General features: G+C 36.0%; 1 protein-coding gene across 1 annotated transcript in view; it reads left to right on the forward strand.

Moving 5' to 3' along the window:
• SNTG1 (syntrophin gamma 1) overlaps positions 1-22634 on the forward strand; it is a 349189-nt gene extending 326555 nt beyond the window's left edge. The window contains exons 17-18 of the mRNA XM_075023274.1: positions 13178-13288; positions 21776-22634. Coding sequence (XP_074879375.1) covers positions 13178-13288; positions 21776-21934 — 270 coding nt within the window. The 3' untranslated portion in view covers positions 21935-22634. The remainder of the gene's footprint in view (positions 1-13177; positions 13289-21775) is intronic.
• Positions 22635-22943: the final 309 nt, after the last annotated feature.

Raw genomic sequence — 22943 nt, forward strand, 5'->3', positions numbered from 1 at the left:
TGAAGGGTGTGGTACCCTTTTGGTATGTCCTTAGAACATGTACAGCAGGTTTCCAGATACAGAAAAAAGCTCTAGTAGAGGTATAACTTCACTGTCTTTCTTTCTCAAATAAGTCATTGTGCCTTTCCAGTTGTGCAAAATTGCTGGAGGCATTACCTCGGTGAACCATAGGACTTATAAAGCAGATCCTTCTTTGCCCTCACAAATAGATTTTTTAATTTTTTTTTTCTTCCATAGCAAAGAGCAGAAAAATATTTCAAGTATTAAAATTGACTACTGAAACACTAAGGCAATTTTTAGCATTGCCAGCAGATTTTCATTCAGCTCTTCTCTCCTTTTCCTGCTGCCCCATGTTGCCTACAAGGTCACTTAAGTAGTACTAGAAATATATGATAAAATCCAACACTAAAACAAGTAGAGCAAAAAATTAGCATCTAACTTCCATTTCAAGCCAGAAAAGTCCTTACTGGGTAGGTTGGTAACCTACTCAAACTGAAACCACACTGCACACCAAGTAGAAGATCCACAGTGCAAGACCACTGGAGTGAAACTTTGATGACTTGATGACAACCAGAAGAAAGCCAGGAAGGAATTCTCCAACTTCCAGGTATTCCGAGCTTGAGATGTCCCATAAAGCATTGTAAGAGTATGAGACAATTTTACTTTTTCCTTTCCCCTTCATCTGTAAAGCCATGAAACCATGGACTGAATCTATTCCTTCTGGGGTGGCATCTAGCCTCAGCATCCAAAAAGTTCTGAAATTTTAAGCCAAGCATTAACCACAGCTGAGCATCTGGCGATCTTGAGGGTCTAAATACTGATGAAAGAGGACACATTTAGAGAATCTGAAAGAGGTTTCATCAAAGTGTGAAAGGGTAGCAGATGTCTGAAGGGATTTCCTTCAGGAAGGGAAAAGTGTAGTAGCCCACAAAACATTTATTGCACCCAGACCAGCCTTAGAAATCACTCAGTTGGTACCAGTCATTCACCACACTTACATACAGGCTGCAAGGATGAGCAGGGGGCTCCTGCTGATCTGTCAAATCTATCACCACCACCCCTAATATGTCACTGTGGTCCTCAAAGCTCATGACACAACCTAGGAGCTGCATGCTGCGGCAGAAGAGATCCCCCCTGAAAAAATACTCTTTCCCATTTTTCAATGCTTATATCCTAGTTTCCCTTCCACCTTTTCCACTTGCACTGTCAGTGTTTTCTCTGTATTTCTTGCACTTTCTGTGTTTTCATTTTAGATTGATAAAATCAATTTTGCCTTAATGCTTGCAGATTTTTCTTTTAAAGGCGGGTTTTTATTTTCCTGAATGGAGGGACGGACCATGCTGGTAAAGTTCAGGAGTCAGTACATGGAGAATCCTGAAGGTTTCAGGGCTTGTTTCATTTTTCTTTGATACAGAAAGGCAGGCAAGCAGACAGTACAGTTTAAGATAAAGGCACCGTGTTAAAAATGCCTGATCTATTAGATAGCATGCATACCAGAGATATGCCACATACTAATCCATTCAGTAGGCATGGAGAACCTGTACGTTGGAAATTCAAGAAAATAAATGGATAGCAATAACAGACTATTAAATACATTACAGACTTACAATATGAAGACCTCAAGACCTTTTTTTTTTTCACACTTACAAATCCAGACCTCCCAAAATGGGTCCTTGAAAGCATAAAACCCCCAAAATCATAAATACTTTAGTTCTATAAGCAATATACAAAAGCTTCTTGGAGAATGTTTTTCTGGCAATTGTCATTAAGAGCTGTGTGTCACATATGCTAATAATACTGTCTTGCAGGTCTTCCTATAAGTGTTCACCAGTGTTTGGGAAAGCTCCTTCATTCATCTCACAAATGTTTCATGGAACATATAATGCAATTCTTTCAGTGCCCCAAAACTCATTATATTCTTCTGTTACAAATTAAAAAGCACATCATCTAGAAATAAAAAAAAGTCTAACAAAACCAACAAAGACAGTGCAGCTCCCTTCAAAATTAAGGTTTTGTACACACAAATACAGATACACATTTTTGTGACTTGAATGGAAGTTGTACATAAGCAAATCAAATGAGAAACTCCCAAGTTTTCTGAGCAGATAGAACAGTATTTGTGTTGTCAACAGATTCCTTGAAAAATGTTTTCAGACTTCTGATATATAGTCACTTAAGTAAATTGCATAAGCATAAGTAAACTACTGCATAACATTCACAAAGAGGTTTTACTCAGAAAATGTTTACATAAAAAAGAAGTACAAATATTATTTTTAACTTCTCTATGTATTATTTTGAAGCAGGTTGTGTTACCGTAAAACTTTCAGTGTTGTAAGGAGAATGCCGTTAGCATCCTTAGGAACCTACCTGCAGTGTTGCACCTTAATTAGTTTGTATGTTAGAATAAAGTATAGTTAGTACCATGGACAAAAAAGAGGACATACTGGGTTTTAGGTAATTAGGCATTAGGCAGTGTGAGGTGATAAGGACAGCTCTAGTGCAATTGCATTAGAAGAGAAGAGAGACACTACTGTATAATGCAACATAATCTGTTGCCACGTGACTGCTACAGTTGAAATTGTCAAGCAAGCCATAGGATGAAAACTTGTCTCAAATCTACCCTAAGTGTGTCAACCACATTTTAACGAGTACCTAAATAGGGAAACCATTACCTACTCTCCATCATTTTACGGAAAGATAAAGGTGGCAATTCTCTCAGCCAAAAATTTGTTCAGATACCTCCATTATGGTAATGGCAGGTGTAGGTTGTGTCTATGCTGGTGACGATCTTCAACAATATTGTTATACTCACACAAACTAAAACATAAACTAGAAGTATTTACTCACATAAACTAAAAGTATTATTCCTCCACCTAATGAAGGAGTTTATATGAAGCAGGAGTTCAAAATCTCTTTTCCAAGAAAGATCTGAAAAAACCAATGAAAAATGGAAAACAGTTTGCAGGACAAGGAAAACATGAGTAAAAAAAAAATTAGCTATATCTTATTAATATTTACATACACATTTGTGTATTAAGACTGTACAAATTCCTAGAAACTGTCACATGAATTAACAAACTCAATATTAAAGACAAAAAAGCTATTTAAAATGTCATAATGTTAATGAAAAAATATTTGTATCTAATTCTTCATAAATGGTGTGAAATTTTACAATCAGTATTTGAAAAATCAGTACAAACTTTTATCTTTTCCAGTGATGGGACATCCAGAACTTCTTGGGGCAACCTGTTCCATTGTCTCACCACCCCCATCATAAAAAATTTCTTCCTTATGACCAATTTAAACCTACCCTCTTTTAGTTTAAAAAACATTGCCCCTTTTCCTGTCACGGTAGGCCTTGGTAAAAAGTCCCTCTCCAGCTTTCCTGTAGGCCCCCTTTATGTACTGCAAGGCTGCTATAAGGTCTCCCCGGAGCCTTCTCTTCTCCAGACTGAACAACCTCAACTGTCTCAGCCTGTCTTCATACGAGAGGTGCTCCAGCCCCCTGATCATCTTCGTGGCCCTCCTCTGGACCCACTCCAACAGGTCCATGTCTTTCTTGTACATGTTCACTTTATTATTTTGCCACTACTCATATCAAATTCACTCTTTTGGGTAAAGCTTAACTTGAAGCCATATTCTATAGACTTCAGAGTTCAATGTCAGATAATTCGTTCAGTCCATCTCTCACTTCTTCCAGAATAGCCCTGTACATGCAAAATCTTTTAATGAATTCAAAGGGAGTCTTGGACAAGTACTTGGAGGATAAATCTAATTACTATAATTAAATATTTTTTAAATTTATTTATGACATTTTCATGTTTCCCAGAACACAAAGCTCAGGTAGTAGTTTCTGAGGACACCTGAGAAGTCCTGTCTTGTATTTTGATGCAGTGGGGTCTGCAGTAAATCTTCAAGCAATTTCTATTTTATACTTAACACTGTGCTCCTGGTATTTTAAGTTTTCTTTCTTAATCACTACTGAATTGACTGTGGACTATTTTTAATAGTGAATAATCACTAATCAACTGAACTGAAGCCAAGTTCTTCAATTCATGATTTTAACAGTTGTTCAGCTATTCCAATGTTAAATAGGTTATTTAAGCAATGAAACAATATTTATATTTTTTCCCTTTTACATTTTAAGTTAATAGATTTTTTTTTCCAACATGCCTGACAAATTGCAGTCAAAATTTCACAAATGTTGTAAAACACAAACTCACTCTCAATGCTCATGAACAAGTTTATAGAGGGTAATGACTCTCATTATGCTTATGGTTTCCAGACAAAAGCCGTACAACCCTGTGTAGCTTGTTTACTGTCATTTAATCTTTTTATAATAATTAACTATGCAAGTCAAAATTAGTGGTTAAAAACTGTCATCTATGCTAAATGTATTTCAAGACAAACACATCATAGTTTGATAAAAACATTGCTTCTATGTCTGCACAGACCTATGATAAATATGAGTATACAAAGTACTAAACTGAGTTCTTCAGAACAAATCTGTACTGTGATGTGATTATAACAGCACTGGCATAAATCATAGCTGTTTCGGCTGTGTATGCCCTGCTTTCTCTCACTCATTTTCTGACTGATAGCTCATAGAGCCAACAGTAGTTTATCATTTAGAGCAGTTGGTATGTTGCTTTATAACAAACCATTGTGATTTCCTGAAAGGAGAATGAACAGTTTTTAAGACTACCTAGTTAAATCAGATTCTTCCAACATTTTGGAAAATAATTTCTTAATTCAGCTAAACAGTTTGTAAACTACCAAATGTAATTACGGACATAATAGAATTTCTCTCCCTGCACATTAAAAAGTAGTAACATGTATACTTGTGCTCTTGTTCTTCTGTAGCACTCTCTAGAGCCAAAGCTCCAGTGCAAGATCTCATCTTTTTTTTTCTTATTAATGATGTATAGTTTGAAAGAGAACTGTGACATATAGGCCAAGCAGACATTGGCAAATGTTTGACTATGATTAATTTCTATCATGTAGTCCTTCATTTGTAGTAGTGATGTACCTGGAGTGAAAAGGCCACCTGCCTTCTGTGTTGGCATACATGGAAGTTTAAATCTGATCATTGGTGAGTGTACCCACAGCATCTCTTCCACTGAGGACTTCTTAAAAAAATGTCCAGCAGCTTTAGTGCAACTTCATTTGCATTATTTGAAGTACAAGATGTCAAATAACATCCTCTTACTGAACTTCCCTCTTTCTTCCTTGCTGGTATTCTACTAAAAGTGAATTTAATTAGTCTTTGTGAATACCATTTATTCTCCTTTCTCCTGGCTGCCTAATCAAGTTTTCTAGACTCTGTTTAGTTACTCCTTGCACTAGAAGGTATTCAGTATACAGCATCTACTCCAGACATAATTTTTCTTTTGAGATGTTTTAGATACTAAATGTTTGGAGTTTTTTTAAATTACAAAATTTCCAAAAAGGTGCAAAATGTTCTGTTGCAGGTATTAGATGTTATAAACCAAATTTTGCGCTAGGCCACTTTTGCAGCATTGAGTATCAATGTCTCCTGGGAAAATATTTCTCCCAAGACCTGAACAATTACAGCACATCTATTCAGGCCCTACATTTGTCTAACATTAGCTAGTATATATATGTCAATGTTTTAATGATCAAATATAACTCTTTTGTGGGTGATTTATGTTAGGTATGGACATACACAAATATTATGATAATCATTTACAAATAAGGTTTTGCAGCCAGTGTAGCCACCTTAATAATTAAGGATGGAGACTGTTAAATTAAAAAGCATAACAAAATGTGTACAGAAGTTCATCTAACTACTATTCTGAAAGTGATCCAATGTATAAAACTACTTACTCAAGTGGCATTCAATAACTTATTTTTAACATGTTTCTAGCAAAGAAATTGTCTACTCTTCAAGGGCATGGGTGTATATACATAGACATAAGTATGTTACATATGTTTCTGTTTATAATGACATTCATTAAAGTTGTTTTCTGTAATGTGCATATTTGCATCATAGCTTGTATGAATAATGTATGTATTTGTTTGTGTGATATAGCTATGTATTTGTTTTGCAATATACCTACATGTGCAAAGTGCTATGTCTGTACTCCATCACATTTACTGCTCATTAAAGCAGAAGTCAAAAATATATATTTTTCAGAAGAGAAAAAAATCATCCCTTATAGGACTGAAAACAAATTAGTGCTGCTGAATTATATGGTGATGCTAGAACAAAGTAACAAAAGGCCACATAATGGCCCACGAGGTGCATATCAACAAAGTTCAGTGTACCTGTCATCTGTTCTCTTGCAGACACCTTGCGCAGTGCATCAAAAAAGGGAATATGCTGCAAACAATAAATAGCATTGCACATATATTTAATTTGGTTTTCATACCAAAAGGCTACTAAATAATACAGAACAGAATTTCTCTTAATTTCTTTAGGAACAAACTCCATGTTTTCCAGGGATACATGCCTTAAGGTCTCTCTCTTCATGCAGCTAATACACATACAACATATTGAAACAGAACAGTATGTAAAGCCCCCCCTTGATATCCAAATTTCAGTAATAGAGAAGGCAGAAGGAAACCAGGCTCACTTCAAGGTGGAGATTTAATAATGTAACTCTTGTGAGCAAATATTTATTCTGTGCTTAGAAATTGAAATGCTGAACAAATAGCTACTATAACTGTAATATAAGCCATCAAGCATGGTTCATACAGTATTACGTACTGTGGCTAGAAACAAACAAATGTTGGTAGCTCATCCATCAGTACTAAGCAAATAAACTGTAGTCTTTTAACATTCTATGTAACTTCAGTAATGGACAAGAACAGTTATTTTATTAGGGCTGACTTTCTTGCTTTTTTCCTTTGTCTCATTTTTGTTCTTTATCCTCTGTGTCCTCCCTTGTCTTTCCCTTCACAGTTATAAAGCCACAGCAGTTGACAAAGGAAATTGCCTTGGACTATAATTCTTTTGTAGTAAGACACTCTCCAGAGATTGGTAACACAGTAGAACTGAGCACGAACAAGATCTTAATCCTACTCAGTTCCCTACTGCAGCTATCAGTATGGACAAAGTGTCACTTTGCAAGAATGCAATCTTTCTCAATTAGGTATGAGACAAACAGCCAAATTAAGGTGTATCCCAGGTGCCTGAAGACCCAATTACTTTTATTCTTGAAAATAAGGACCTACAAGGCATCTTCTCTTGATTTAGTTTGACTTGTAGGAGTATTACTTATTTTAGTCAGATGACAAAACAACATTAGCTTGAAAGGCGTCCACTGAAATTTAGCATAATTCTGTAATATATATTATAAAAAATTGTCTTACAAAGATAAACAGAAGAAAGATTTAATCAGAGTATCAAGAAAAACAGAGGCAGTGTTGGAAAAGTACAGCTACAGCTTTCTGAAGATGTGATGGAAAAGCCAACAAAGGGATTTGCTGAAACTAATATGTGAAAAGCGACCTCTGACATCCTTTCCTTTATAAAGATGCTTTCTTTATTTACTCCACCATTTACAGGTGATCTGAGATGTAGCTGTCTAATCATTATAAAACAATGACAGACTCTTTCAGGTTTTTTCCAAGCATCCAACTGAAGGCCAAAATTCTTTTGCTATTACATAATAAAATCTATATGATTCATGTCAATGGAAAGTATAGAGAAGACCTGTATTCAGTCATGTGCACTGGCAGGTGAAGTGATGCCGTTGCAGTATATGGTGTAAACACTATTTCACAAGTTCATTAAGTGCAAATGGTCTTTTTGCAAGAACAGAATTGGTCCACAGTCCATAATCCAATATAGAAGAAGCAAGACTGTTTAATAATAAATTGAAAGTTGTTCATCACTGAAGCCATAGGACACAGATTAATTCTGTTCTGGTTGGAGACTCTCATGTTGGCAAAATACAGCTTTTCTTTCCTAGTGCCAATGCAAAATGCCCTGTATGTCCTTGCTAAATCATATAGCTATCACAGAGTTATGGACTAGTCAGACATTCATATTTCTGTGCATATTCCTTAGAGTATGATAAGTAAAAATATAGAGACACCTATTTATTCTATCTTTGTTTGGTAATCCAGTCTCTGTTTATGGTAAATCAAGCTCCTTGACCCCAAACAAACAAAAACCCCTAACCAACACTCCCGATCATACCCTAAACTAATTATGATGCATTCCCACTTTTCTGATACTATTATGTACATAGAAAGTGATTTTTTTAATGACATCTCATCAAAATTATACGTAGTTTAGTCCAGGATTCTGAAATGATGGGAATGAGTAGCAAAATGACATCTGATATGATTGTGAAAATATTTTCTAAGATCCCTTGCTGAATATGTGTTCTAGATTTAGCACTAGTGCTAAGAATAGAAGCAATATGTTTTTCTTCATTTGTGTGACTTTGGGGAGCATCAGCTAAGTATTACAGGTACTGAAGTCAATAGCTTTTATTCCATGTGCCATTTATGTACTGCATTTAAGTCCCATTTATTAAATAAAAATATGCAGGCAGAGAGCATCCTTGGGTAATTATGGCAAAATAACACTAGCAGAAGATAATAGGCAATAATTTGGTTACAAAGACTCGAACAAATGAGTCCTAGATGATTACTTATAAATAAAGTATTTCTCATTAAAAAGTATTGGTGGAGAATCTTGGTCCCAGATATGTCAAAGGAAAAAAAAATCCTATTAATTTCAGTGAAGACAGGATTTTGCTTTTTGATGATTTCTTATTACAATAATTTAATAACATCTCAAGAGAAGTCTTAAATCTAATTTGTCAGCTTGTCTGCACTGTTTATTTGTTTGCATTGCATTCTAGTATTCTTTGAAGTTAATTTTATTAAATGGTATAAAATGTAAAAAGCAGCCTAAGCGATCTATGGATAATAATTGGAAAAAGGATTTATATCTTATTGGTTGTTTTCAATGTTATGCATGATACATACAGTATTTGTTCAATGAGATTGTCTTCTTACAGTGCATTTCTCAAAATGTAGATTAACTATGTCGGATTTTTCATGACCACACTGGATGCATTCAAATTGTGAAGTTGGCGATATTTTCAGTATGTGCTATTACCTTCGTCCCCAGTTTCTAAATTGGACTGCTTGCTGTTATTCACAAGTTCTGTCTCTTTTCATGGATTGAGAGTTCCCTTTTAAAGGCAATAAACAATGCATACTGAGTTCTCATCTTGGTATTCCATCAAGGCATGATAAAATGTGTGCCTCAACTTGAGAAGTGTCTCAGGGTCCTCACAAGTAGCTGATGCCAGCATCTACCAAAGAATCTTTTTTAATTTAGTTGCAATTTGTGCTTTAAAAGGAATTGCAGCCTGGTCTACCTGTCAAATCTATTTTAGGGTAAATGAAAATTTACTGCTTCCTAAATATGCTATATATAGTCCTGCAAAATATTCTCAGTAATGCAGGTTACGCACAGTTATTGAGGATTATACAAGGAAAGCACTTGAAAAGAACAGGATGCTTTTATTAACTAAAAGAAGCCCTATCAGAATGTATTATATAGCATTGAGCTTAGTAACACTGCACTTTCAAATCAGTAAGTGCTTCTGCTTATATTTTATAATTCATAAAAACTGATTTAGGAATAATTCATATGACACATGTTTAGTTTTTTGGCAATTTGTGAAAAAGCCAACATGTTTTACAAATGTCCTTACTGCTTAGAAGTCAATCTATACATAAATATATATATATTTGTACAAAATTATGTTAACTGTCTGAAGCAAGCATTCAACAGATGGTTCTGAGGAATGTTCAAAAACATGAAAAAATAATTCACTTGGCTTTGACAGTGGTATAGTTCGGTATCCCCAAGGGTGCCTATTCCTAACACAGGAGAATTAGCCATTAAAATTAGAATTCAGAACAGTCACCACCGCAAGCAGTGTGACACTGAAGTCAGCCCATATGAACATGAAAGATAATAACATGTGAAACTCTCTCTCTCGTGTTTTTATGTCACTGCTGTAGCTACACATCTCTGTGAAACTGGGTGCTTAGGTGAACAGGTCTTGCTTCTCCTTTCTATTTTGGCACTATGAGGTAGTCACTGAAAAAGGATAGGTCTGGCCCCTGTTCACTGCTTATGCATTTTGCAGTAATGAAAATGAAAAAAAAAAACCAAAACCAAAAACCACCCAGAACATATGAAACAAGAGGAGGTAACCCAGGGATCCCAAAGATACTGTATTTTAAGAGAGTGATCTGACTGCTGGTCACAGCATTCTGCATCATCTTGTATATCTGCTACACATGCAAAATGTGCAGTTCTGGCTACACAAGGCAGCCCTTCAGCTTCTTTGGTAGGAGAAAAGGAATTAAATGGGTCTTACTGGGTACATGCTTAAATAATTCATCCAATTTTAGCTGTCTAGAATTCGGACATCTAAAGCTAGTTGTTACACCTCTAATGTAGTGTGGTACACTCGGGTGTAGACACATCCAGAGTGTATCAGAGTGAACCAGTATTCAAAACAAGTTCAAACCCAGTTCAACCCAGTTGAACCCAGTTCAAACTAAGATGAAGGAACTGTTACTCTGAAATCCTCTAGAACAAAAGATGTAGCCAGGCTGACTAGCTTGAATGTTTGAAATACTTTGTATTCCTGACTTAATAACTTAAAACTCACAATATTTCCCCACACTTACTTTTGCAAAAAGAACCCTCCTTCACGTGGACATCTTTGGGAAAAAATGTGTGCCATTTGTTGAAGATCACTCAAAAGAAACAAATGGTTCTTTCATTTGGGAATCACTTCATACATTGTGAATGGCATTTTTATTCATTACACTTTAGACAAAGAGTGTTTAATAGTCTTTGTGAAGTATGCTGTTGAACCGTCAGTTCTAGGAACATGTTTTGATATCCCGATGGAAGAAATGCAGTCTTGTTGGAGTTAGTCTCGGGAAGGATTTTTCCCCTCCATGCTGTAGACCTGATTTTGCAATGTACTTGAGTAAGAGCCATTGCTAAGCAGGGGTTTCCAAACCCAATGTTATACATAAACTGAAGTGTGTTCTTGAATCATGCCTGTGGTTTGGTGAGACTGTCATTCTCTTTCCTCTGAGTGGGAAAGAAGTGAGTGACAAAACTGCATGGGAAATGCTGAAGTACTGTAGTTCTGTACATCCTTCATCTTCAGCCAAACTTAACCTGATCAGGAATGAGGCCAGGTACCCTGGGATTTTGCCTGCCCATCTAAGGGTCCTTATCACTACTGCATCTCTCTCCTGGCCTCCCCATACATCATCAGAGAAGAAAGAGATGATAGCTTATTTCTTTGATTGTTGTTCTCCTGAGATAAAGAGACTATCGATGTCCTTTACATTTCTCATCTAAGAAATGACATGCTTAAATAGATTGGCTGTTCCTGCAGAAAGGCAATGGTCTTGATCTTCTGACAAGTTCTGATGAGTTACATAGGTCTGTGAAAAAAAGGTGTTTACAATGTAGGTGGAAAGTATGGCCACCAGAATGGTATACTGGGTTGTTTTGTTTTGGTTTTTAACTGACTCTCTACAGGACATAAGTAAACATCATTGATCAAGCAAGGTGAAAGGAATTGCACACACTTAGAGATGAAGGAAACTATTCTATTTTATGTAGCACAGTTTGGTGGGCTCAGGATGACAGCATTTGAAACAAATATGATATAATTTCACATAAATTGCCAAATTCCTCTAGTTTATCTGAAGCAGAATGTCCTTAACTCTGTTTATGGTAGGTGGGAGCTCACCTGTCACATAGACACAGAGAATGAAAGTGGCAGTAAGATTAGGGTTTTTTTATCTGGAGGGGACAAATAGAGAGAGAGAATTTGGGGGAAAATAATTCTGGCACTTGCTTTGTGTACTGTGCACAATTAAGTTACTGTCCTTCAGGGTTTTTTTCCTCTACAAGTTACTATGACAAACACAGCTAACTTTATTTAGCTTGGTGCAGGTTAGAGATTTTTGCCAGTCATTAACATAAAGGGATCAACACATCCTGAAGCAAATGGACCTGCATATATTTAGAACAGTTAAAAATTTGATCTCCCTCATATTCTGTTTAATTTCAAGTAGATACAGACAAAGGGCACAGGTGGAAGTGTCATGCTACGCCACTGAGAAGTCATTTACAATCCCTTAGACAAAAGAAAATGGAACAGTGCTTCTTGCCTTAAGTTTCTGTGTTGTCCAATGCATGTGACATTAACATCTCCTCAAAGTAACAGCACAATGTGAGTGAGGATGACCTTATAATTATGTGAAATACTACTGAAATCACAACAAAAAAATGTTAGTTAGTGCTTCAAAATATCTGGAGTGTGTGTGTGGGGGGTATCTTTAAATGAGGCTAAAAAGACAATAAAAAATATCTCTTTTCCACTTTTAAGCAAAGTAGTTTGAAATGTATGGGGTTTTTTTACATAAATTCACATTAAACATAAAAAAAAAACACAACAGTTTTTCTAGCCAGCTGTAAATTTTATTAATGGCATGATTATTATGTAGAGCAATCTGTCTTTTTTTCAACAAGACACAATGGAATTCATAATATAAGTACTTGAAAGGCCACTGATATGCTTAGAATTAATGATCTGCTCAAATTCCTGATTAAAGCTCTCACAAGTAAACTTAAGTTATCATTATAGGGTTTCCTTCTGTTATTTTATCATTTAGAAATAGATATTTGTTTTTAATTCGATATGCCCTTTATGTTAATACAACTGGATTTTTTTAATGAGGAAAGAAAAAGAGAGGACTTCTATGACAGGTTGTCACTTCAGATGGAGTAGGGAATCCACAGATTACCAGTGGAAAAAATCTTTGGGTTTTGGCATGACAATGAATTTACTAACCCTCTCTTTTTTTTGTTTAATCAGGATTAAATATAGATAAAGGAATTTCGGAGTGAATTTCACAATTGTAGTCTGACTGATCAGAATCAGACACTCCCAAAATATACTACATCCATATGATCAAAGGGACATCAGACCACGTAACACTAAATTGATTTAATTATGTACCATAGAGGGGTTAAAAATTCCCTTGGAAGGAGATCAGCTATTTCTAATACAATTTTCAATGATAACTACACTGACTTGCTTGTGTATGGGTTTTTAATGTTTCTTTTTTTTTCATCTAGGCCATACTTTGGAGGTACAAGTTTTCCCAGCTCAAAGGTTCTTCAGATGATGGGAAGAGCAAAATCAAATTTTTGTTCCAAAACCAAGATACTAAACAAATTGAAGCAAAGGTAAAAACAATGCATTGTTTTATAATGGCAATGTACATTAAAGCCAGTTATCAAAGCAGCTAGGGAAATGGAGGAATAAATTAAACTAAATTACTTAGGAATATTAGATTAATGCACAAAGTCAAAGAATGCAAAGAAAACCAAAGAATTTCCAAGAAAAGAAAACTGAATCAATTGCTTCGATTTTTGCAAGTTTGAAGTCTTTTGAAAGGTGTAATTACATTAACAAATAATAAAAAGCAGGACTCGCTAAATCTTGTTTTAGGCACATTTGCCAACTGTCCTGTTGGCTGATATTTTGAAGGCCCTGTTTTTCACCCTATACTTGTATCATGAAGAAATGGTGCAAAATATAACCTTAAGTCAACCCAGGGACAAAACCCAGCAAAGGTCTAAAAATCTGTTTTTATTTCCAGAGCAAAAAAGTGTGGATTAAACACATATTCCCTTACAAAACTGAAGCTTTGTGTCTAATTCACAATCAGAAAAGTTGTATTTTCAGTTGTTCTTTTGTTTCAAGAGTTAATTTATGAAAACAGTAACCCTGAGAGATTTATGCTTAGTTTGATTTATGTCTTCTGAGAATAGAGCATTTACTGTCCCAGTGTGTGTGAGGAGAAGTGATCTCCCAGGATCTTTGATAACTGGAACTGCCTTAGAGACTGAATCAAAGGTCTTTTTGACTAGAATCCCAATTTTTGTGTAAACCTAAAGACTATTTTCTTGGCGATCTTTAAGCCTTGCTTTTGAAGCGTTTGCTATACCATTTTTCCTTACTGTGTCCCAGAGAAAATTGCTGAATGAATGCGATAGCAATATGGTTCCATAAGCAAAAAGGAAGTGGTTAAATAAATTGTTGTCTAAAAGGGCTAAATATGCACAGCATAATAAAGTATGTAAAGAAAAAAGACATTGTCTTGGGGGCAGTTGTGAGTTTAAATGCAAATAGCCACATTAAGCAGCTGGTTTTCCTTCCTGCATGTCACTTCATGTTTGGTATTAATTATTTTCTACCTAACAGCTATTTACTTGATTTTGAATGCTGTACTCAATACAATAAAGGTATGTAAAAGCTCCCATTAAATCAACAGTAATGAAATGTGGTGCACCGTGGCTTTCAATACCTTCATGGTCTGCTACATCTCAAAGATAAATATTTTCTTACTTCCAATTTCCTTTAGAAATTGTTTTAATAGTACAGAATTTCTATTCATCTCTAATAAGAAGTCACAACTTAACAACCTAATGTTGTGAGGATGATTCTCTCTTAAGCAAGTAATTGGAAACTTTTATCATGCTCCTAAGGACACCTGAAGGATGAAACTCGTCATTATTTTTCTAACGTCTGACTGCTATTGCTGTTATATTAACACATGATTTTAGGACTAAAGAAATTTCATGGGCATCCAAGAATGGGACAGTGTTTCTTTTTTTTTCAGTAAAAATACAATAAATTTTAAATATTAAATTAAATTTAAAAAATAAAAACAAAGTATGAAATATAGATTTTGAAGAAGAAAAATAGTTTTCATCAAAATGTTTTCATGTCATGCAAATCACTTTATAAGCCTTAGAGATATCCTAATAGGTGTCTTTATCATACCTATTGTTATTCCCACTCAAATTGAATAGAGCTTTATTTCTAGGAAATTTCATCTTTCTACCTTTTATCAAGGTAGAAATTCTACCTTCTACCTTATGAAGGCAGAATATTATACAAAGTTGCTAGCATACTTATAAATATGCTGCCATGTTCCCTGGTTTCTTCTCTTTATTATAAATAAAAATTTTCACATCGATCAATCTGGAAATAAAAATCTGTTCTTTTTAATTAATTTCCTTGGTGATCAAAGCATACCAATTTTATCATGATCAAAAAATGTCAGATTATATTGTCTTTGGAAGGTGCTACGGCATTTATAGTGAGCACTTCTATCCATTCCAATTTGTTTACATATGAAGTATGTTGTTTAGTCTAAGAAACATAGATAAATGTGGCTATAAAATGAATATGAAGATTCTTGGGTCATATTTTTTCAACTTTGGTTAGTTTAAAATTCTATGGATAGGTCCCTTCAGTATCCTTTAAGCCTTTCATGGATTTAAAACACTATTCAGTGTGAGAAGAGGTAGAACAATCTAGCTTCTATTTTTTGGACTTTACTAGCATTACAGAGTTAGAGGTATAGCCATTTGGGGAACTCTTGAGTAATTAGGAAATGTTAATCAGATTTTCAGAAATGCTTGTAATGCCAGGTTTCATGTATACTGTATGCAGGCTTCATTTGGAATCAGATGATGGGAATTTTGTAAAACATCTGTTAAAGGTTGTGATGAATATTCATGGCCACAGCTATCGTCACTTGTTACACGCAGCTCTGTGCTTCAGATGGCCCGGACACCCACTGTTGTAAGGGGAAATACAGTGTAACATTTTCTTTACATAAAGATAATTTTTTGTCAGTTATATTACACAGGGAATAATCAGAATATAGTGAAATGAGAGCTCACAGCGGAGAACAACCCCAAAAATCTGACAAACCCATTGCCCCGACATGTTAGGGCTCTTCACTTCTGCATTCTCAAGCAGTAATGTGGAAGCAGGACATGGCAGGTAACTTTGATACAGCTTAAGACAGTCACTAGAGCTAAGAGTGCTTTTTCCCCTCCATCACGTATACTAACACACTCTATGCAGAACCTGCTGTGGCGTATGCATACCTGATCTGAGACTCCTGCTTTTCTTGCCTCTAACGTCTGTTTTCCTCCATCTCGAAGTTTCAGCTGCAGCACTGACAGAATGCGTTAACGTATTTAATGCACTATAATTCAGTTACTCCCTGCAAATGTGAGGTGGTCTGGCCATAGGGGTTTTTTTGTTGTTGTTGATTTTTTTTTAAAATAATATTCCTTTCATCATGGTCTACAGCCAGCTGAATATGGGCCAGCAGTGTGCCCAGGTGGCCAAGAAGGCCAACGTCATCCTGGCCTGTATCAGAAATAGTGTGGCCAGCAGGAGCAGGGAGGTGGTTGTTCCCCTGTACTGGGCACTGGTGAGGCCGCACCTCGAGTCCTGTGTTCAGTTTTGGGCCCCTCACTACAGGAAAGACATTGAGGTGCTGGAGGGTGTCCAGAGAGGGGCAACAAAGCTGGTGAAGGGTCTAGAGAGCAAGTCTTAATGAGGAGCAGCTGAGGGAACTGGGGTTGTTTAGCCTGGAGAAAAGGAGGCTGAGGGGAGACCTTATCGCTCTCTACAACTACCTGAAAGGGGGTTATAGTGAGGTGGGTGTCGGTCTCTTCTCCCAAGTAACAAGTGATAGGATGAGAGGAAATGGCCTCAAGTTGTGCCAGGGGAGGCTTAGATCAGATGTTAGGAAAAATTTCTTTACCAAATGGTTGTCAAGCCTTGGAACAGGCTGCCCAGGGAAGTGGTTAAGTCACCATCCCTGGAGGTATTTAGAAGCCGTATAGACGTGGTGCTTAGGGACATGGTTTAGTGGTGGACATGGCAGTGTTAGGTTAACACTTGGACGGGATGATCTTAAAGGTCTTTTCCAGCCCAAATAATTCTATGATTCTATATAATTCCTTCCTGTAAAAATACGAGTTATCAAAATCCAAATGCTTCCTGCCTTCCTTCGTTTACAATGCTGCAAATTTTGTGTATCTCATGCTATCACACGTGTGTGAATATGGCATTTTGTATCTGTGCAATAATATTCTTTTGCTTTAGAACACTTATTCATTACCTAGAGAATTAAGACTGTCAGAGTGCTTAGCTGTTGAATTTTGATCCAAAGTTTAAATAAATTTGTTATTATTCTAGAAATGCATTCAGACTTGTAGATGGACATTGCTTGGGAAAAAAAAAAATTATGCAGCAGCATTTTAAATTTTAGCCATACTGTCTTCGTAATTGTCCAGCATCTCCTCTGTATTCTGGTAGAATATACAGAGATATCACTGTTAATGTTAGAAGAATCTAGGAAAAATACTTTTTGAGAAAAAATGCAGAACCACATCCATTCCTCAGTCATCTTTTTTTTTTTTTTTGAGAAAATCACTTGCCACCAGAGTTATATTCCTAAGTGATAGAAAGTCCTTCACTGACACTGAATAACTAATATTTTTATAATGCTGTCAAAATTTTTTACAGTGTGCTTCATGCCTCACTTAAAATTCAAAATGGCAAGCTTTAAGACACACAGCATGTGCTATGGATTTAGTTACAGTTTAACCAGGTATAGTTCTTTTGAGCTTGAAAATAATTTAAGATATTTAAACACTTGCATTACTCTCACAGATATTCTCTCTTTTTTCTGTAGGCACTTTGTACTGATGCTTTTTTTTGACTCCTTTGTAAGTAAGGTCATGTTACTATAAAGATAGATAATGTAGTATAAAAGAAGTGTTTCCTTATAGGTTTAAGCAATTCCAGTCTGAAAAATCTGAACAGTAATTACCATAGGTCACACCAGCAGGTCCATGGCAGGGTGCCTGGATGCAAACACCTAACTCTGAAGGTTTCTAAGGCAAAGTCTAAGCGGTTTCTCAGAAGAAAACCACTTAGGGGCAACATTAATCACTGATACCCCTTAGACATTCCAATCTGTAGGTTATTTCCCAGCTGTCACTCAGCAGGAGATATTGCACAAGTTTGCACAGTCAGACAGAATTTTTCTGACTGAGAGCTAGAAAATAGAGCTGTCAGCTTGGCAGAACATGGAGCCTACGTGTCCCTTTCCTTCGTTCTTCCTGAGCTGTTGGGGTTGGGTTGAAAAAACCAAGCAAAGAAGGGCAAAGCTTTCTCCTTATCTGTAACACACAAAGGGATTCACTTAGGCACTTTCCTATCTAGTTACCTATTTGTTTAGCTATAGTTTAATGACCCATTAGTGTCTCTTCAGTATCATAGCAGCTTCCAGTGTCTAACAGTCTCAGGACTGTGATAAACACAGAGTGCTGTGCTCTTCAGTTGTACCTGGCTGAGTATTGGGCCATCAAAATAGAAACTGCTTTATATTTTTCTGAGAAAAATGAAGAGTATCTTAAATCTATGAGAGATCCTGTTTCAATATGTATATATATATGCTCCCAAACATAGAAGTATGTAATGGATATAAAAATCAGCATCAATGCTGTTCTTCTTACTACATGCAATTTCCATTTGAATTTTGTAAGTGAAAGCACCAATCAGTAATTTCCATGAACTGAGAGTTTCTGTGCCTTGTAAAACATATGTATAACTCAAAAGCTACCCTTCGGTCTGTGCCTTCACCTTTCCTAATTTGCAGGGCCTTTTCACAGCTCAACAGTTTTGTCAGAAAAACTCAGGTGAGGTCAAACAGTTGTGCTGCATCATGTGAGCTTTTGTTCACAGACTAGCTGAATCCCTAAGCTGAGTGTTACAAAATACAAGTGAATACAAAAATCAGCACATCAGGATGAAGATCGAGTCAATTGTCTTTGCCTATTTGAATATGGTGAACAGAAGAGGGCAGAAATATGGTATCAGCAAAGGAAGAAGTGTAACTTCAAGGATTTAGCATTAATAATTATTAAATAATACTACTTTAATAGTAATTAATGCCAGTTAATTTGTACTTGAAATTATCTTGTATAGAAATCTAATCTAAAGTAAGACAAATAGCCTGAGTTACTGCTATTGTAATGTGAACAAAATGCTCACTTTCAAGTGTTGCAAGGTGTCTTGATGGATGCCTGCACCATTTTCCAGACTGACATTTCTGCTCGTTTGAAGTATATTCTCCAAAATATAATTTTAAATTAATCCTTGTTCTTAGCCTTGAGGATTTTTCTATGAGCATTACAGCACTCTTCAAATTTTGAATATCATCTTTAAATGGGTTTTTAATATACGTCCTTAGGATTTTTACAGAGTGATTGCTCATTTGCAGTCACTGCATTCTGAGTTCAGATTTCTGACCTGTGTAGGTTTGTGTGATTCAATTTTTAGTTTCCCCATGTCTTGCACATGTAACACCACATTTGATGAAAGAATAAATATCTTCTCATATCAGCACTTTATATTTGGATGAAAGAAAAGATTTTTTTCTAACCATATCATGAATACCTACAAACTTACCATTGCTTGATTTTGTAGATGTATTGTTTGTGTAGTTGTGTCTTTAATATAATGCAGTAAGACTTGTGGTGGTTTTTTTGTCATCTGGGGGCACTCTCTTTCTGTTTTATCTTTCCATCTCTGTCCTTTCAATCCAGACTTTCTTTGTGAAAGGTTACTAGAATTCCCATACACTTCTGGCCATGCTCAATGACTGCATCTTTCTCATGTACCTTTCTGCCCACTTACATTGTCCTCAGCAGAAACTGTGAATGTTCAGATTAATAATCTGGGAATGTCTGGTATAATGACAGCAATGTAGGGTGAGAGTAGTTTGATCAAGAGGGACCTTAGAAAGACAATTTGAAGACCGGAAGGTACACTGATATTCCTAGGAGAGTAGGGTCTTAGGTGAGGTGTACAGACAACAGTCTGGAAATTGGAATAAGAGTAAATTGCATACTTGTGCATGGACAAGTAGATGTGGCTTAAGTTGGGATTTCTTCGCTTTTGGGGGATTTGGAGCATTTGCTTTTCCCTACTGCCAGCAACTTTAATGGCTTCACTGAATACTCCAGGGTTCTTAGGGTTTGTCTGTTTGTTTATTTGAAACTTAATCCGAAGCTGGGTGTGCAATACACAATACCCTGCCTAGATGAAAGTGTATTCAGCCAAGAGGATAACTGATGGCAAAGTACGCACAAAACCAGCCAGGGTGGCCAGGAGTGCACAAAAGCTTGTGGGTTCCCCTCCATCTGCTGGCAGTAGTGCAAACCCATGGGCAGCTAAAAGTGCAAGTTCTCAGCAGAAGTGAGGAAATGTTTTGTCTGTTGGCAGCTCTACATGAAGTCTTACCTGTTCATTAAGCTTTCTTGTGATTAGGCTAATCTGCCAGAAAAGTGTTGTTCTTGATCGATCCCATACCCACCAGTCAGGCTGCTGTGAACTGAGCTGCAGCCATTAATCAGGCCTGTATGTACTCACCACATACCAGTCAGCCTACTGTGCTTCACACTGCTTTAACTTCCAGTTAAATATGCATGTCTACATTGAAATAGGAATAATGTTTCATGGCAAATAATAATCTAGCATTTGCTAACTTCTTAGTGCTCATCTTTGCAGTGGAGTAATTTTCGCGTTGAGTCATTACAACCAATAATAGTAATCCAGTGGGACCTTCAGAGGCTGTTCTGTTGCCTCACCATTATCCTTGAAGGTCCATTGAGCAATGGATCTTCCCAATGTGTTACTGTTGCAGAAATACCTGTGATAACTGTTGGTAATAATTGTACTAATGCACTGTGAAAATTCACTGTCCAGCAGCTGTAATTATGGTAGTAAGAACTTGCAGCTAGTAGGGTTACCTAATTGACTCGAACAGTTCTCAAACTGTAACATTTGTTTTAATAGGCTTATCCTGTTGAGACATAGGGGGAAATGGAGTCTTTCTACAGATAACACACAGAATTGATATTATAATTATTGCACTGTTCCACTAAATATTTATTCTCTCATCTTAAGTTTTAGGTTTATTTTTGTAGTACCAGAAGGATAAATAATATTATATTAATAAAAAGGAGTCAACTGAAAAGTAACTTAATTTGAATGACTGATAGTTCTTATTCTGAAATAGCTTCCATAATTCCTTGTTTCCTCATCTTTGAATTTCCATTGTTTTCCTATCTGTGATAAATTTTCTTGTTTTGAAATTTGAGGAAGGAAAAATACCTTTGGCATAGTGATAAAATTGCCCTTCCCCCAAGGTTGCTAATAAGTTTAAAACATGGAGTCTGTTCCTTCTTTTTTTGGTCCAATAACAGTAACCCTCTCGATGAAAACAGATCCAGAATATCACTGTGTGATAATAGCACTTTTTGAAAATGCCCTTTTTTTTTTTTTTCTGTTAAAGAATCAGCATAGGTAAGATAATAGCTACCAGTGTGAGGTGATGTGATGAACAAATGCAACATATGTGGAACTCAGCATTATTGATCTTTGTGGGTACATTGCATATACAGTAGTAGTCCAGAGATGTGTAGACTGTTACAGTCCAGTCATTCAATTTCTATCTAAATTAACCTGCAAAAGTGCCAGATTTGTATTAACCTGAGGGAAAAAATAAATCATATAGTGTCACTTTCCTTCCACTTTAGCTGGTAGGATCTCATATTTCTGTGGAGGCACTTAACTAAGAAATTTGTCTGTCTTAGCCTCTAAACAATTATTTACTGAATGGGGATAGCTCAATGTCTAAGTCCCTGTAACGGAGAATTGTCAGGCACATTAGCAGAATTACATCAAACTATTAAAATTATTGCTATTTGAATAGCGTTTCATTCCTGGGTATATGTTTGTTAGGTGTTCTTTTGTTTCATGTTTAATCTTTTTGTTTTCACTTCCAGGAGCTGGAGTTTTCCAACCTGTTTGCAGTCCTTCACTGTATCCACTCATTCTTTGCAGCCAAAGTGGCTTGTTTGGACCCTTTGTATGTAGGCAGTCAAGCCACAGCTTCTGCTGCTCCCACAGCTTCTGGTACTGGCAAATTAAAGTATACCACTTGACATCTCACATTACAGCACTGCCACTTAACAACAAGACATAACAATGTATAAATATTCATAAGATGTAGACCTTTGGTGAACCACGTACGTGGAAACCAATCCTGGAGGCAAGACATCTTGCAGCATCAGCAGATAAATGGTGACGTGGGATCATAAATTCATCTCTGTTCTGCAAGACATCAGTAAATAATCCTAGTTGAAACCCCAGAATAGGATGGATATGCTTTTAGTATGATCTATTTGTACTTAAATAGTGCTTTAAGCAACACTGGAAGCAAAGGAATAAATGACGAAATGAAGCACTTCAGTATTTAATAAAATTTTCAAATTGCTGTAATAATACACAAATAGAATTGTCATTTTCCTGTTTTCAGATGTTTTTTATGACATATACTAAAATCTGAGTATGAACTTAGTACCCTATCATTATATTATAAATGACATAAGAGCAAGCAACAAGCATATGGTAAGTACATGGTGACAAGGAGATAAGCATGAAATGGCATTTGTGTAAGTATCTCCTCAAATAAGGAAGCACTTTAAGCATTGTTGTAGGATCCATACATGTGTCCATACAGGGAGTCATGCTACCTTTTCTATTTTGTTCTTTTAGTCTAACAATAGCAACAACAGAGATATAGCCATATTACACTGATACATTAAAAAAAAAAAAACAAACACCAAAAAACAAACAACAAACCAAGCCACAAAAAGCAAAACACCTTTCCATGAGGAAGTCCCTCTTCTTCAAGTAAAAATAATGTGATATGAAATGAATTTTATTACAAATTAAGTGCAAGTGTGTAAAATGTCATATCTGCTATTTACTTCCTTTTTTTTTGGCAAGAATTAAATTCTGTAAATCTAATAGTCTTTGTTCACAAGACTTAGCTGTTGAATTGGTTTCGGAGACAATCTGCCTAATACATTGTTTCCATGTTTAACCTTGATTTCACTTCATAAGTAGAACCTCTGTTCCACTCAGGCTCTCAGCAAAATAGACATTCTA

This window comes from Buteo buteo, chromosome 3 (genome assembly GCF_964188355.1).
Source record: "Buteo buteo chromosome 3, bButBut1.hap1.1, whole genome shotgun sequence".
Lineage (NCBI taxonomy): Eukaryota > Metazoa > Chordata > Aves > Accipitriformes > Accipitridae > Buteo > Buteo buteo.